Consider the following 17372-nt stretch of genomic DNA (forward strand, 5'->3'; position numbering starts at 1 on the left):
GACCCAGAGGTTCCAATTGGATGCCATTTACTTGGAGTAGCCACTTATGTGACATTAAATCTCATCATCCAAGTGCTACTTGTTTTTGATTACAGATCAGTGGCCTTAAGCAATTCACTTGTTTGCCTCCGAGTTAACTGTTAGCAGGTTACTTGGGAGAGCTGGAGGTGTAGGTCAAGGGTAGAGCACTTGCCCACCTTCCACTTGCATGGCAGTACCAGAAAGAAGAAAATTTGGAAATTTTAAATGAGTCTGTGCTATAAGGATAGGAAACAATTAATTCCTAGGAACTTCAAGTGGGAAATTTGTTCTACAAAATCTAAATATCCAACACAGTGTAACTCTGTGGTTCTTAGGAATATACTTTCTTAAAACCAAACAAGGGGCCCACACGTCATTCCAGCAGCTCAGGAGACAAAGGTTGCAAGTCCAAAACCACAGCTTAACAAGACCCTGTCTCAAAAAACAAAGGGCTGAGATGTAGCTCAGTGGTAGGGAGCCCCTGAGTTCAATCCCCAGTATCAAAAAGAAAAATAATTTTTTCTTAAGTTTTGAGCTGGTAACTTGTAGATATCAAAACCTCTAAAAAGATGATGGCAATGTCTTGCTTGTGCCTCTGACCCTCGCGGGTGGACTGTCCCTTGCTTCTCTGGTGTGCTTTCAGTTTCTAGACACAGACCTGATGTGTTCCCGTCCTGTTCTCACACGGAAAGCAGCCAGCAGTGTCCTGGCCTGCTGGTGCTCCTTGGCGCGGGCCGTCTCCCACAGGCCTTATGCACAGCTCTGATAAAGATGTGCACCAGCAGTCTGCATGTCCAGAGGCCCCCAGCGATGCTAATGTCATCAGCTTAGGGACCACTTAGAGTAAGAAGGTATCACCCAATTTTTACTTCATTGTTTTACTTCGAAACATTTTAAACAGGTGAGCACTAGCAGCTCTGCTCATGGGTCCTGCGCATTCTTGGATTTCACTGGCTCTCACATGTTCAGGGTCCTTGTTACCTACCTTAGAGACTCCCCAGCTGTCCTGACCCAGCCACACTCTACTTTGTAGTACATCCTTCGACCCAGGCTTGCCTGGTGTCTTATGACTAAAGTGCAACTACGCATCTTTGCAAAATCATGCAGAAGGTACAGTATGGCCTCTGGAGGCAGGCACCCACCAGGCTTCTGCAGCACTGATTAGATCCCATGGGGAGACAGTGACAGGGCTTCACAGTAACTTCAGTTCCCACTGATGTGCCTACTGGGACTTCACTGTTTGCATCAGTCCTGTCTCCCATGCTGATTCTATTAGGAAGACCCCCACCTCACATGTACCTGGCTGCCTACGTCTATCACTGTAGACTAAATACCTGCCTTATTCAGTGGCTGTCTTGCTACTCAGACTGTCCCCACTTGGCATTCCTCAGGTTGGACACACTGGCATCTGTCCTACCACTGTGGCCCCACTCCTTGAGCACTTCTTGCCCACACACCCAGGTCAGCCCTCTCAGGAGCCCTGCCTTCAGGAGGGCACTGGGAACCACAGGCCTCACTGCTACTAGCAGTCACTGGCAGCTGAAGCTCATGTGCATGTGCTCCTCAAACCAGGAGTTCCTGCTAATGCCTCCAGCTCAGCCCATACAGCTGCCCACCATCACCAGTGAGTCTGCCTGCTCAGCGTTAGTGTGCACATATCTCACTTCAAACTGCCAGCCCATGCTCCCCTGAAAAACATACTCAGCCGACAAGACAATAGGGTGGTTGCTTCCCGTGACCTCAGGGCACCAGTCCAGTGTTCTCCAGTGTGCGTGAGCACACTGCTCCCCACCTGCTCTCTGCTTCATGCCCAGCTGAACTAGGTTCCCTTCTGTATGTATTCAATTTTGAATTCCATTCCCCAAAGTGGCTGATTTTAATTACTTGCTGATAGCATTACTGCTGGGCTAGTGGTCTATCATCCCTTCTCAGTGCCCCACTGCCCCTCATCTACGGACCTAGAAAAGTTCATTTAGTTCTGGCCGACTCAGCCCACAGCTTTTGCACAAATAAGGAAATGTTATGTTTTTCTTAGCTCTTTTTGCATAAAGAATAAATATGCATGTGCTCTTGTGCGGCGGCATTCCTGAGGCTGGAGAGTCAGCCAGGTGACTGGCCAGCAGACAAGCTGCCTGTTGATTTCTCCAAAGTCTCCCCGATGTGCAGTCTGGCTTCCTCTCAGCATGGAGGCTGGAGGAACTGGCCCCATGACTTCCTCCTTTCACTACTGACAAATCCAGAGGCCAGGAGGAGGGACTATAGACCCCATCTATTATGGTTTGGATATGAGGTATCACCCAAAAACTCCTGGCAGGGTAGGAGATTAAATGTTTAGGTTGTGATGGGTGGGTTCACCCATCTGAAGGGCTCCTGTACTAGGTGGTGGCTGCAGCCAGGTAGGGACTGGGTAGAGGAAGCAGGCACTGGAGGCATGCCCTTCCTTGAGGACCTGGTCCCTGCCCTTCCTTGGCTTCAGGGCTGCTGTGAGCGGACAGCTTGCTTCCTCCTGTGTAGACACTGCATTTGTTTCAGTGTTTTGATATATTAGTATAGATATGGCCCTTTGCGCACATACACCTCAAAATTCAGGTCTCCCTTCAGGCTATATTCCAACAAGTGGTCTGTAGGGAAAAAGGACAGCCTGTCGGCTTGTTCCATCCAGAGGCAAGGCGGGCTCCCCCACCTGTGCTGCCCCTCCCTCCCTGGAGCTACAGCCCTCTCCACTCCCTGGGGGTCACACTGGAGTCTGTAAGCTCAGGCCCTAGGATTGGTGCAAAGTCTACATCAGGAAACTTGCATTTGGACAAAGGCTTTTTCTTAAAATTATTTGGATTATGTTAAGCATTTTATAAATTTGCTGTTCCCCAAATGAGTAATAGTGCAGGCAATTACCTGTATAGATGGCTAGTTGCCAAAGATCTTCAGAAAGGCCTGATTCCTCTACTTCCGTCATTCTGAGAACCGAGCATCTGAGCTGGCCTCCTGTCGCAGTGGGCTGGAAAGATCTGGGAGAAACACTGCCCCTGCACGGAGCACAGACACAGACACGGACACGGACACGCTCCCCTCTCCCTGAGCATGCGCTTGGCTGCCTGCACGGCACTCATGTCCTGGGGTGTGGCCGACCCAACACAGGGAGGAGGTGCAGAAGCTCTGCAAACCTGAGGCAGGTTACAAGGGACATGAGCGCCTACAGGCGCTGGCATCCCTGGGGATGGGGTGTATATGTGAAACACCTACTGTGAGGCAGTCTGGTGAAAAGACGCCCGGCAACTCAAGCCTCAGTCTCATCTCTTATGTCCACAGCATTTCCAGCCAGTTTCACTGAATTCTGCTGGGGCCACTGGTGACAGGGTTTGTCAATGGAGTGGCTGTGCCAAGTCCAGGGACACTTGAAAGCCTGTTTCACCACAACATTCAGAACAAGAAGCTCTCCTCGATGCAAGACAAGCATGTTGTACACAAAAAGGAAGTGTCTCATCAGGGTGAGCCAGTGTGACCTCATGGATGATCTTCCTTTGAGGTTCGACTCCTGAGGACTTCTGGTGCCACCCCACTAGCTGCCTCCAGTTGAGCGGGCATCAGCTAGCATTTCCAAGGCAACAACTTAAAAGATTTTTTTTTAAGTTAAAATTTTAATTTATTTTAACACACCTCAATGAAGTAGGGAAAAGGCAAAATACAAGGCATATACAGCATATCAAAGAAGCAGCCTTTTAGAAATCATGCTGTAGAAAAGATAAAGCAGGACATGTGGTGAACTAGTTCAATCAAGCTTTTATGATACCATACGTAAATATGGCAATCTGAAGAATTTGGCAAAGATTTATTTTTGTCTATCTCCAGTTTAAGTAGATACGTCTGCTCACAGTAAAGCTGTGTAAGAGCACACAAAAGCTGAACACAAACAGTAAGATCAGACCCAGCAATCCAGAGCTGCAGCAATCCAGAGCTGCAGAGTAAGACCAAGTAGGTGCCTTCAACAGCAGTTCAACCGTCCAGGCGATGGCGGACAGTCGGGGGCTGGGGTCGGTACCCAGCAGAAGGCCCTCAGGGTGCGGGCTGCACAGTGGAGCAGTACCTGGGTTCCATGGCTCCTGATGGAGACAGCCCACGTCCACTATATCTAACATGCCGTTGAAAACAGGGATTATAAGGCCACAATATTTCTTTTGGACGAATCCCTTACTGTAGTATTTTTTTTCCTATTAATGTAGTTCAGTCTTTTGAAATATAAACTATTTTAACAATTAAGGTTACAGTTAATTTTTTAATTACTACATAACTATTATATTATTTATACTATTTATACCTAATATCCAAAGGAAATTTACTACCAAATCTTACAGTAACTATCAGTCTGACATGCTTATTAATTGATCCCATAGGTATAATTACAGGCCAGCATGATTTTAGTGTCTGCTGTTTCATTTTACTAAGTTATGAGCGCAGCATTTATGGAACAAATAAACTCAAGTGGTGCGGCCACCCAAGGATCACCGTAGCGCCAGCCATCAGCTCAGGAGGGAATCCCAGCACGCCAACAACGCCAGGTCCACATCTCCCTCAAAAGGTGCTGGTGGAGGTTGTCAGACGCCTCCCAATGTAGATCCTGTCAGAAGAGTGACTGAAGTCAGCGGGGGCCCCCAGCTCTCAGGTGGCTCTGCTCAGCTAGATAGGCAGCTCATGGTGGCTACAGCTTTGGAGGGACTGGCTATTTTATACCCATTTAAAATGTTTGTGATGACATCTGTAATCCTTCATCAAGGGGTTTACTCAAAACGCCCAGTGTGTCCTCACAGTGCGCTGTGCTAAACGAGCACAACACAGGTGACCAGCTGGGGTTGCAGGTCGGGGGCAGAGCACCTGACTGGCAAGCACAAAGCTCTGGGCTCATCCCCAGCACCAGACAAACAAAGGGTCAAAGTAAGATACCAATCAAGTAGAAGTGCTGTTGCTACCCAGAACAGCCTTTTCAGTGTAAAGTGATCCAATGCAGTGTTGGAAGACACCCCCAGGGCAGGTGGCACCACTATCAGTCCATCATCCCCAACCTCAAATACCAATCACTGAATCAGGAAGCCCAGCCCACAGCAGCCCAAGCCTGGTCCCAGTGGATACCTGAAAAGCAGGGGATATCGCTTAAGAGGGCACAGGGCTGGCCAGGAATGGAGGAAGAGACGGCAGACCATGAGCTTTCTGGGACCAACTATAGAGGGTGGTTTTCATGATGCTCATGATGGGAAGCTGCTGAGAAGCTTGGGGTGGGTTTGGAACTATCAGTCTCCAAAAGACTGAGCAGGATGAAGGACAGGGACTGTAGCCAGAAATGGCTGCAGAAAACCATCCTAAAAGGCACAGCTAATCTGGGCATTTAGAATAGGTATTACCAGGCCCTTCTTGCTAGTTCTGGGAAAAGCTCAAAAAATCAGTACCTAACCACATCATTGGTGAGACTGATGCACACTAAGTCTGAGCCCAAAGCCAAAATGAAGATGATGGATTGTAGCCTTCCTTGAGACAAAGAAAGAGGAGAGTCACACACAGGCAGCCAGAGAGAGGTGTCAGCCCAGCAAGAAGAGGTATGAGGTTCACTGTGGATTGCGGTCACTCTTTAAGGAGCCTCTGGCTCACCCAGGAAGCCATTTCCACAGCAGGTAGAACCATGGGCCAAGGAGGGGGCTGGATGTGACCCAAGGACCACAGCTCTCACAACCCACAGCAGGGAAGCGACCAGATATGATCCTCCACAAGGGAGATTCTGGGGGAAAAGGGTGACCATGCCACAGAACCTTTCATCCTGTGCCCTGTTGTCCCCCCACACAAACACAAGCCCTCCAGCCAACCTAAGCCAGAAGCCAGTGCCAGCAGCCGGCTCTCCAGGAACCCATAGCCACAAGCACACTGCCCATCTCGGGAGACGGCCACATGCCTGGCAGCTAAGGGAAGAACAGCTCTACCCTTCAGCACTGTCCAGCTGGAGGTTTTAGAACCACAACAGCACCTGCCTGGACTCCCTGCTTCCTGCAGTTGCTTAGCACATGAAGCCAGAAATCTAGAGACCTTGTTTTTTCTGCTGCTGCTGAGAATGGAAGAGAACAATCCCCTGCCACCCACAGTGAAGTGTCAGGTCAGTGCAATGCCACACAGGAGTGCACTAATCCAGACCACACAGAGCAGTCCAGGAACAGAAGGTGGACGCAGTCCTATGCAAGGAGAAGGGCTAAAGGACAGCTGGAGGGCCTTCCAGAGTTGCCCGTGTTTCCCTTTCCTGACCAGTGACAACGTGGTTGTCTGTGAAGCCGCACCCAGCTGTCACTTAGGTGCAGATTTAGGAGACTCTGGACCCTCCCAAGGCCCACTGTCAGGGTTGCATGGTAACATCACCTACCCCAATCCAATGGCCAGGAGATGGGACAGCAGCAGAGACGGAAGAAAGACCTTGAGGAACTCTGCCGAGAAGATGCCCCCCTTCTTCATGACACTGGTGTTCCTCATGCTGAGCGTGGCCGTGCGCTTGGGGTGTCGGAAGAGGAACTCCCTGGGCGGGGAGAAACACGCGGTCAGTGCACCCGTCACCACAGAGCCCCTGGTGCTGAACGCAGACTTACTTGGGGGGGATGTTTTCTGGCCGACTTGACCAATCCCATATCCAGTCTGAGTTTTTCTTTAAGATGCTTTCGACCTCTTTCCTTCTCTCAAGATAATCTTCCTCGGACTAAGATAAAGCAAATATTTAAAGCAGATCAATTAGCCTACCACAGTCACACCAGGAAGCACGAGATCAGTCAGCCAAACACAGCCTAAAGACACAGGTCCACTCCCGCCGGTCACAATCCGGGGGCTGGTGAACAGGGTCACCCCCAAGGGCAGACCCCCCAGCTGGGAAGTCCGCCCAGCCCATCAGGACCCCGGTGCGACTGCGAGCTTCTGTCAGCACTGAGAGTTGCAAACATGGCTTAGGACACCACGCAGGGAGGACAAAGGTGGTGACCGCAGCCATGTGACCCAGCGACCTGAAGGAAGCAAGCTCTGTGCAGCCAGGGTGTCCCAGGAAAGGCAGGAGCACTCACCATCACAGCTGAGCTGCCCTAAAGACCTACTAACTTCAAGGAACTTGACAATACAGGACTACAGTGCTTCTTGACTCTGCTGCTTTGCATTTTCAAGATTCTGTGCCTGGACATGCAATTTCTTTCTGGGGGGCGGGGTATGTAAAACAGCGGAAACCCTCTAGAATGCAGTGCCAAACCTATCAGGTGTATGGATGCGAAGCTGGACAGGGACCTCAAACATCTGGAAAGAGGTGACACCTGGGGCACAGCCAGATTCTTACTCGCTACCAGGTTCCTGCTGAGCTCTGGCAGCCTTAGAGCCCTGTCTGGGGCAGGGAGACGTCCCAGAGAAAGCAGGGGTAGCAGGGAGCCCGAGAGGAACTGAACAGGAGGAAGAAGGACTAGTGCAACCCGAGACCCTAAGGCAACTCTTGAGCCAATTACACGGGGAAACACCACTGTTCCATCCTCACTGTTACTGACTGTCCCAGAGGGTGTCCCCTGCACATACACGGTGTGCACAAGGCACAGCTCTGGGACCTTAGCAGCGCGTCACCATCCCTGCCTCAAAGTCCACACAGGAGAACGGGGGCTACAGGTCACTAAGGCACACACTCAACTGTCTCTTTGCCTCCCAGGCTGATACCTTTAGAAGGCTTTGTGGCCTGTCCATGTTGGAAGTTACCAGTTCCTGAGCTACTAACACAAACCGCCCTCGAGCACCAGTTAGCATCAAGTGCGGAACACACAACAGTGCCTAGGGAGACGCCCAGAAGCCACAGCCACCTGGGGGCACCAGAACCAGCTCTCAGCCGCCCTCCCAGGGGCCAGGAGGCCCCCAGTGCAGCCCCATCCATGCCTCCACTGGCCAGCCCACCATGAAGGCCATGTGCTGTGGGTGTCCCCACAAGATTTTTTTCCCAAAGGCATGAGACGCCCCAAGGGCCAGCCCGTGCTCAGGTACCCTAGGAAGCCCACACGCCCTCCAGCTTACCTGAGAGCTGTTCTTCTCGCCGAGGCTGTGGGCATCTGTTTCTGAAGCTCTCGTGTTTTCTTGAGGCGTCTGTGAGCGCGGTGGGCTTGGTAACAATGTGAACAGAGTGGGAAAAAACAGCATCACGTTAACGTTCTGTGTTCAGAAGCAAAGCCCCCGGCTGCAAGCAGTGCAGATGCCTGTAACACTAGCTACTCGGGAGGCTGAGGTAGAGGATGCGAATTTGAGGCCAGCCTGGGCAACTCAGCGAGGCCCTGTTGCCAAACAACAAGGGCTGGGAAGCAGCTCTGCCGTCAAGGGAGCCTATCCCGTGCAAGGCCACACTTCAGTCACCAGTACCAAAAAACAACAGGCAGCAAAACCCAAGACAGGGGCCGTCTGCTCAGCTAAGCACAGGATGCAGGGCAGCTGCTCCCAGTCTTCTAGCTGGGCACCTCTTATTCCCCGGCAGTTGGCTATAGCTGGCTCTGGTCGGTGGCTCCCAGCCATGCCACCTTGGGCTGACTGCCAAGCCAGGGGAGGGCATGAGTGCTTCTCAGAGGCAGTCAGCTAAACACAGAGCCCAGAGACACAGTTCTACTTCTCTGGCCACAGTCCAGGGACTGGTGAACAGGGTCACCCCCAAGGGCAGACCCCAGCCAGGAAGTCCCCCCAGCCCATCAGGACTATGGTGCCGAGGTTCATGCCAAGTGACCTCAGGAGTGCCTTCACCATGCTGGCTGGCGTGAGGGCAGAAGGGACCCTTTTGCTGAGTGTTCTGGCCTCAACACAGTGCCTCCAGAGAAGCCCCAGGTCTCCCACCCCAGACAGCAGGCTCCTGCTGTGCCAGGACTCCCAAGAGCACCCCTTGTTTGGCCTCAGCCAAAAGCCCCCCGGGTCCTTGAAGGTCACAGAGGCATGTGCACCTGTGCCTGCCCATCTCTTAGGGAAGTCAACACTGGGGTACATACACGTACTGACCCTACCTGTCACAGTGAGAGCTCTTGGAACTACTCCGTCCAGATTCGTGCTGGGCGTCCAGCAGTATTTTTTCCATGTCACCATTATAAATAGATACTGAGGCTGGAACACCGCTCCCATTCCCGTTGCTGAAGTGCAGCTCCACCCAGGAGCCTAGAGACCAAAAAGAGGCATGGCTGGAACTCTCCACCCACTCTGGAATCTGGTCCTAACATAACCTGTCACCCCCCACTTCCAAGAGAACGAGTCACCCTGTGAGCCGTCGTGCCCACTCTGACCCACATCCCTGGTCTGCTGCCTCATTGGCTGTTTTGCCATTTCTTTAACCAAGCAGATGTCAGATAAACCTGTTGTGTCCTCAGAGTCCAGCTTGATCACTGTCTTGAGTCAGCTTTTAGAGGAAAAGACTGTCAAAAAGTTTAAAGAATCAAACATTTCCTTTAGAAGATTCACTTTTACCTACTTCCACACCCCAGTATCACACACTGACCCGAGGCCCTGTAAGATCCAAATTGCCGCCTTTCATTTCAGTCTGACTGACCAGAACAAGCTACCCTCCAAGTAGGGCTTGGACGAATCTTGACACTGACTCCACGTTAAAACGCTGGGGATGTAGTTCAGTGGTGGAGTGTCCTAGATTCAAGACCCAGTAACAGGGGAAAAAAAAAGGGGGGGGGGGGGACGTCAAGGCCAGCCTGGGCAGCTTAGCAAAATGCCATCTCAAAGTCAACAGCAACAGGAAGGTCTGGGGCAGCGCTCGGCAGAGGAGCACTGCCTGGCACGCTGGCAGTCCTGGGTTCAGTGCCCAGGCCCAGCACCATAGGGACGCACACTGGCATCTTCACACTTAGGTGCGTGGTTCTCTCCCAGTCGGGCTGACAGTGCTACACGCTACACACACTCTTGTCACCTTTTCTGGGCACACACTCACTTGTTGGTGAGACCGAGTTCAAAGGTGTGTAGTGTGTGGCTGCTAGATAGAACACCCTCCTTCCCAACCCACCACACACGGCTGCTGCCGACAGGCCACAGGGCCCCCCCTGGCCATCCTCGGGTATGTTTCGGACCTCCGCTCCCCTCTGCCATGGTGCCTCCTCTGTTAGGAATCAAGCATGCAGGCTGGGCTGCAGCTCAGAGGCAGAGCACCTGCCTAGCACACGGGCAGCACTGGGTTCCATCCTCAGCGTGTTAAAATAGACAAGTAAACTGGAGGCATTCTGTCCAGCTACCAAAAAAAGAAATCAAGCACACTTACCTATGCATGGTCAGGATGACCTGATTTGTTTGTTTATAGAAAAGCCTTTGTTTACAAACACACAGCGTTAGGAGACAGTAGGGAACATGACACAGGAGACTCACGGAGAAACCGGCAGTGTTCATGGCTGCTGCGGTTCTCCCCAGTACAGTGAGATCCATGCTCTGTCCTTAGCCAACAGAGCAGCACCCTCGCCACCTGGGAGGAGTGCAGCCGACTAGTGACCTACTCAGTGCTCTCCAGAGGCAGGTGTAGGCTGGGGTCCCCTGAAGTGGCCTGGCCTCAGTGGGACACTGGATGGGGAGTGCGTCACATCAATCAGAAGAAAGCACATGGGAGGCACGGGAATTAACTGTGGCTTGCCCTGGACCGCCTGGGCGAGCTCTCCAAGGGCCACATGAAACCCTAGAGCCTCCACGAGGTTCCCCTGCCCTGCCCACAGGAGGCAGGCACCCTCCTCGCAGGCCAGACTGGGAGCCCTTGGGGACCTCGACTAGCTCCAGGCATCCTGCACTGGGCACCAGCACTAACTTTACCAAGACCCTTTGGCAGCTGCCCCCTCGCTGGGCCTTAGGACACAGGCTGTCCAGCAGCCTCCGGGACATTCCCTTTTCTAGGCTCACGGAGGAGGCTGCAGTGCTACCTGGGTCTCCCTAGTGTGTGACACCAGCAGGGTTTGAGGCATGGTGCGTGGAGCCTTTCCCCACCAACAACCAGCTCTCCAGCACCAGACGGCCTCCAACAGCTCAATTCTGACACTATCACCCAGTCCATGACATGGCACAAACTAAGGTACCCAGGCTACCCACACGACGACCTGCACGCTGGCTGCAAATTTAGAGGTTCCCACAACCCACCCGACTGGCTCAGTACAGTGCTATGACTCAGAGAACTCGGGAAAGACTACTTGTATTCTGGACACCATTTGGAAAAGGCCAGAAGGCCACAGCACACAGAAGCAACTCTCAACTCCCCTCCTGTCCCCCAGGGCCCCAAGTTTCCACCCTCTGATGGCTTACTCGTTCCTTCTGGGGACCAACCCTTTGTCTGAGCTACAGAGGCCAGGGTCCCACTAAGGCAGCTCATCAGTGTCTACCTGAGGGTATCCCAGGACTCGAGCGAGACACGCCCATCACTCAGGAGATCCTAGCATAAGGAGGTCTGTCCCAGAGGCAGGGACAAGGACCAAATATGCATTTCTTACACAAGGGCACCCCGAACCTTGAAGGAAACTTAGTCTGTGCTGGTGACTCAGAACACCACAGACTCAAAGGTGGTTGGTTCATAAAGAAGTTTGTTTCTCAAGTCTGAGGCCGGGAAGGCCAAGAGGAGGCCCTAGCCTGTGGGGTCTGCTGCAGGCAGGAGGCACGGGCACAGCCCCACCCTCCACCCTCCTCCACTAGCACCAGGTCCTGCCCCACCCCCTGACAACCCCTGGGACAGGAGAAGCACACAGTGCCCCAGCAGTGCTGAGTCCCCAGGATCCTGAGAAAGGAGCACCCCATCCTGGCTCAGCAGCAGCACCATCTTTGGGTCTGAAAGCTCTACACAAGGAACGACTGGCTCAGGGACAGAAGTCACTACTGCCCCACAACGACTGGCCAGGAAACACCCTGCAGGACACTGTCCACCCGCTGAGGTCTTGCAGCTGGCCAGAAGAGCTGTTTAAGAAAGGCAGCTCTCAGGTTTCTCAACAAGCTCAGAAAACCACCTTGGGTTCCGAGTGAACCATTACGACAACTGATACTTTGGGCCTTAGCGGGGTGGGCCCTCACTCCAATTCCACTTTACATCCCTCTCCTACCCTCACTTCCACCGCCACCATCAAGGCACAGCAAGGTGACCGTAGCTCCCCTGTGGATCAAGGTGAGCTCAACAGAAAGCCCAGGCTATAAATATTTAGCCATTACAAAAAGAAACCCACAGGTCTGCCTTAGAGATCAAACACAATGTAGGGCCTCCGAGTTCTCAACCCACTTCCTCATCTCCCGTGAGCACAGCTGAACCCGGATTCCAGCACTCCAGGGACTGCCCCAGCCTCCCTGCCCTGCGTCCCAAGGCAGCCTTGCAGCTCTCTGTTCCCCAGCACTGAGCGACCACGGCCAGCAGAGCCAAGGAGAGAGCACACACAGGCCCCCTCCCCCCGGCTGGGTGGCAGGACTCAACCCTGGCCACAGAGGTGGACCAGTGAGACTGCCCTTGCTTCCCTGAAGCCACAGGGCTGATTTGGAATGCTGAGGCAGACACCCTGAAAGAGCTCTCGCCCGTCACACGCCCACTGTCCCAGCATCAGGAGGCCCAGCAGGAGGATCGCAAATTCAACCTGGGCAACTTAGTGAGACCCTGCCTCAAAACAGGAATAAAGGAGCTGGGGACATAGCTCAGTAGTAAAGGGTACTGGGATTCAACCCCCAGTACCACAAAATAAATAAAATGGCAAGTTCTACCAGACCCTGGCCAGGGTTGAAACACCCACCCAACAAGCAGCTCCCAGGCAGGCCCAGGGAAGCTCCCAGGGTGGCAGACAGTGGCGCACCCAGGAGAAGCCCAGCAGTGGGCAAAGCCTGGAGGGAATCCAAGCCCCAAAGGACTCTCCCTAGAAGTGGGCCTCCGGAAACTGCTGTCTGCGTTTAGAAGCCTCTTAGTTCTCAGGGGGAGGACAAGGGCTGGAAATGGCACACACGTTGAGCATGAAGTCCACTGGGCCGGTGACTGGCATCTAGGTGAGCTGACCACGCCTAACATTCTCAGTCACCCGGGCTTCAGGTATTCCTCTGGTACTTGGCACAGCACCTGCATTTTCCTTAACCATCCCTGTTGATGGGGAGCACTTAGCTATGCACTCATGGTCCTGGTGGGCCACACACATTCCACCCCCTCAGGCCACTGTGACATGTGTCCTTAGAAAGTCCCAACTCCCTCCTGCACTTCAGCAGTAATATATCAAAAGAAAAATAAAGCCATAGTGCCCCCCCACTGAAGAGCTTCAGCTGGATCGGACAGGGTGGGAAGGAGCACCAACCAATCAGTGCTGGCCTGTGGGCTTGGCTACCAGCCTCTGCCGGCCCAGCTCGTGGTAAACAAGCCACAGTCCAATCAGAGCAGAGGCAGGGAGGGCAAGTGTGGCCAGCGAATCCCAGCCTGGACTCACATTTCCTGGGGCAGCTGAAGGCCCCACGTGATCAGTGTCCCCTCCTACCCTAGCCAAAAGGCAAGCAAGTGCCGGGCTGCACGTAGACTCGAGTGAGGCCCAAAGAATCCTCAACGTGAGTTTCCATACTCTGGGTAACCACCTTTTTATAGAATAGCAATGCAGGAAAACAAAAATCTGTTTAACTCTTGGGCTGACAATCTTGCTGCCAATGACTCAGCAATTCAGGGGGGTGGCAACAAAGGAAGACACAGTCAGCCCCTCTGAACCCTTCCAAGACACAAGACACTACAGCTGAACTAACACACAATGTCAGACATAAAGCAGCTGATAACAAGAGTTCATGAAACACACCCTGGCTCAGATTTCAGGACCAAAAAAAACCTCTCAAATCTATTTCCAAGAAGTTGTTATCACTGTTTCAAAATTTGGTTGTAGTTTTAAATATTGTAAACTCAGCTACTTGGGAGGCTGAGGCAGGAGGATGGGGAGTTCGAGGCCAGCCTCAGCAATTTGAGACCCTGTCTCAAAGTGAAAACTTAAAAAAAAAAAAGAGCTGTGGGTGTAGTTAAGTGACAGAGAGCTTACCTAGCATGGGTTCAATCCCCAGCCCCTCCCCATCCAAAATAGGACATAGTCTACAATGTACTAGGCTAAGTAAATCCTGCCTAGTAAAAACCTTTCGATAATAAATTAACAGCTCCCTAGACCTACCTGAATAGAAACTTCCAAAAAATCTTAATGAAATGTCAAGCTTCACCCAAAGGTTTAAAAAGTCCTCTCCAAATGTATTCACATGCTCAGGGAACTCTTGCATCAGACAATACAAAGGTCAATTCCCCCTTGACTCTCGGACCCTGGGGATGGGGTAGAGGTTGGGGGCTGGCTTTACTCTGTGGCGCACAAGCCTGCTCCACCCACCCCAGACCCACAGGTGGACGTGTAAGAGGCTAATCCCGTGAAGCCGGAACCAGCACGCAAAGCCAGCTGGCCTCTGCTGGAGTCCGGCTCAGTGGGCTGGGAGCGGCAGGCAGTGATCTTGCACTTAGACTTCGCCAACCTGGAATCGATCCGCTTGGGGGAGAGGGGCGGGTACTGGGAACCGAACCCCGAACCCCGGTGCGGCCATCCCGGAGCTACACCCATAAACGATCTCATCATTGAGGCAGGATCTCGCCAAACTGCCCGGGCTGGCTAGGCGATTGATCCTCCTGCTCAGATCAACTCGACTCCCTCGGCGTGAACCTCTGGCAGGACCGAGGCAGCGAGCAGCTGAGACCGCGTTTATAAAAAGCCACTCAGACCCTTCTCCGGCGGAAAAGCAGCCCGCCGACTCCGGCCAGGACCCCGTGACCCCGCCCCTCTCCTTCCCACTTTAGGAAGTCCTCAGCGTCCCTCCGGAAATACAACCCCAGCACCGCCGAGCGCGGCGGGGCACTCAGTCGTCCCTGCGACTCAGGAGGCTGAGGCAGGAGGCCGGCAAACTGGAGGCCCTCCGCAACTGAGGGAAGCCCTACCTCAAAAATCAAACATAAAAAGGACGGGGATGTAGCTGAGTGAGGGCTCAATCCCTCTGCAAAAAACAAAAAAGATCCCCGCACACACGGTTCCGCTTCAACACCCGCGGCCTCCGCGGCGTGCCCGGCTGGTGCACCCAGGGCCCCGGGAGCAGGGCCCCAGTGACGGGCTACTTCCAGCTGCGACGTCAGGTCGCGGGGTTGGAGAAGCAGGCTCCTCGCTCAGCTCCCAACCGCGGGGCCCCGCCGTGGCCTCGCTCGGAGTTCGCCAGCTCCCGCGCCGCCCTCCCGCACGCCCCCCCAGCTCCCGCGGCCTCCCGCGCCTCACCCTGAAGGGTTTCCTCCTGCATCCCGGGGGCTCCGCTCTGCGACATGGCGCCGGAGGGTGGCTCGACAGCGGGGTGGCGCTCGCTGCGGCGGCCTCGGCGGCGACCGCGGTGGAAAACGCACGCCGCCGGCCGACCGCTCAGCACTGAGCGGGGACCGCGCCGCACCAGGGTAAACTCGGGGCGGGGCGGGGCGGGGCGGGGCGAATGCGAGGCGGGCCCGGCGGCGGCGCCCATTGGCCGCGGGGCGGAACCTGCGTCGCGCGGGACGCCGGGCGCGTGCGGCACGTGCACCGCGTGCGCAGGATGGGGCCTGAAGCGCGTGCGTGAAGGAGGGTGTACGTGAGAGGGGCCGACCGGACACCTGCAGGGTGGGGCCTGCGGCGTGCGCAGGCCGGAGGGCGTACGTGCGAGGGGCGGGCCCGACCCTCTACGGAATGGGCGTGCGCGGGGTGGGACCTACAGCGCGTGCGTGCAAGAGGGCACACGTGCGAGGGGCAGGGCCCCGCCCTCTTCCTAATGGGCGTCTGCGGGGTGGGGCCTGGGGCGCGTGCGTGGAGTCCACCGTGGGTGCGAGGGGGCGGGGCCGAGGGACCTCTAGTGAGGGAGGCGGCCGAGAGGTCGGGCGGCGGGCGCAGGGGCTGTGCTCGCGTCTCCCGCGGCCGGGAGTCGCGGGGCTGCGGCCGGTAGCGGGGCGAGGCGCGTTCCCCGTACCGTCGGCCTGGCTGGGGCCGCCGCGGGGCGCAGCGGTGGGGCAGGGCTCGCGGCCTCGGAGCTGCACCCCGCCCGGCCGCAGAGCCGCCGCTGCAGCCAGCAGGGGACGGAGCCGAGTGGGGACTGCCCCAAAGACAGCGCCAGGGGAGGGCCCTAGAGTCCTCCGCGCTCGTCTCCCGGGAGACGGTGGGAAGTGCCAGCGAGGGCGGGGTGGAAACGTCATCCAAGCCAACGGGGTCTTTGCCTTTGTAATGAAAAGGGAAGTTTCCCTACTATCCCGACCTCAGAGGCCGCGGTGAAGACTTCCTGGAGTGAGCCGAGCGTCCTAAAGGGAGAGGAGCCCCAGGCCTGCTAGCACACGCCTGTGTGCCAGAGAGGAGCCCCAGGCCTGCTAGCACACGCCTGTGTGCGAGAGAGGAGCCCCAGACCTGCTAGCACACGCCTGTGTGCCAGAGAGGAGCCCCAGGCCTGCTAGCACACGCCTGTGTGCCAGAGAGGAGCCCCAGGCCCGCTAGCACACGCCTGTGTGCGAGAGAGGAGCCCCAGACCTGCTAGCACACGCCTGTGTGCGAGAGAGGAGCCCCAGGCCCGCTAGCACACGCCTGTGTGCCAGAGAGGAGCCCCAGGCCTGCTAGCACACGCCTGTGTGCCAGAGAGGAGCCCCAGGCCCGCTAGCACACGCCTGTGTGCGAGAGAGGAGCCCCAGACCTGCTAGCACACGCCTGTGTGCCAGAGAGGAGCCCCAGGCCTGCTAGCACACGCCTGTGTGCGAAAAAACCTGTCCGTGAGTCCCTCACCTCCACCATAGTTAACAATAATTGTTGCTAATGTAGCTGAGAAGCCAAAGGCAATGGTTAATATTCCTAAGAAAATAAAAAGTATGATCTTGCTCTAAGATTCCAGGGGATTTCAGTTATATGTTGGGTGTCAATAAACCTGTGCATTACAGATTTAATTTATTCAGGAGAGGAAAGTTACAGATTCTGACATTTAGAAATATGTTGATGGAAAAAGCATAATCTTTCTTAAGATGTTAGAATAGCATCACTATAGAGCTAAAGGCTCTTCACTTTCAATTTGAGGGAAAAAAAAAAAAAACGGGAAAAGGAAAAGGACATGACAGATTGAAGTAACAGACTTCATATGCTTATGCGAACCTTTTTATTTCTTCAGTGCTTGGGACTGAGCCCAGGGCCTTGCTTATGCTAGGCAAGCACTCCTAACCCTGAGCTGCATCTCAGCCCTTGTTGATGTGAACTACAAGCAACACACAGAAAATATACATTTAAGTCTAGTACCCTTGGACCTTTTTAAAAAGTTGGCTGTGTATTAGATCACTTTAAAAATTCTTAGCCGGCTGGGGTTGTGGCTCAGCAGTA

At 54.3% G+C, this 17372-nt stretch overlaps 1 protein-coding gene across 1 annotated transcript; it reads right to left on the reverse strand.

The window, feature by feature from the left end:
• Positions 1–3773: 3773 nt before the first annotated feature.
• Bnip3 (BCL2 interacting protein 3) lies at positions 3774–15455 on the reverse strand. Its single transcript, XM_077105323.1, has 6 exons — positions 15282–15455; positions 9036–9183; positions 8071–8155; positions 6633–6739; positions 6413–6562; positions 3774–4633 (listed from the first exon to the last, which is right to left on the reverse strand). Exons 1-6 carry the CDS (start codon positions 15325–15327, stop codon positions 4588–4590), a joined length of 582 nt encoding a protein of 193 aa, XP_076961438.1. The 5' UTR covers positions 15328–15455; the 3' UTR covers positions 3774–4587.
• Between the last annotated feature and the right edge of the window lie 1917 nt (positions 15456–17372).

The sequence above is a fragment of the Callospermophilus lateralis genome, chromosome 15 (genome assembly GCF_048772815.1).
Source record: "Callospermophilus lateralis isolate mCalLat2 chromosome 15, mCalLat2.hap1, whole genome shotgun sequence".
Taxonomy (NCBI): domain Eukaryota; kingdom Metazoa; phylum Chordata; class Mammalia; order Rodentia; family Sciuridae; genus Callospermophilus; species Callospermophilus lateralis.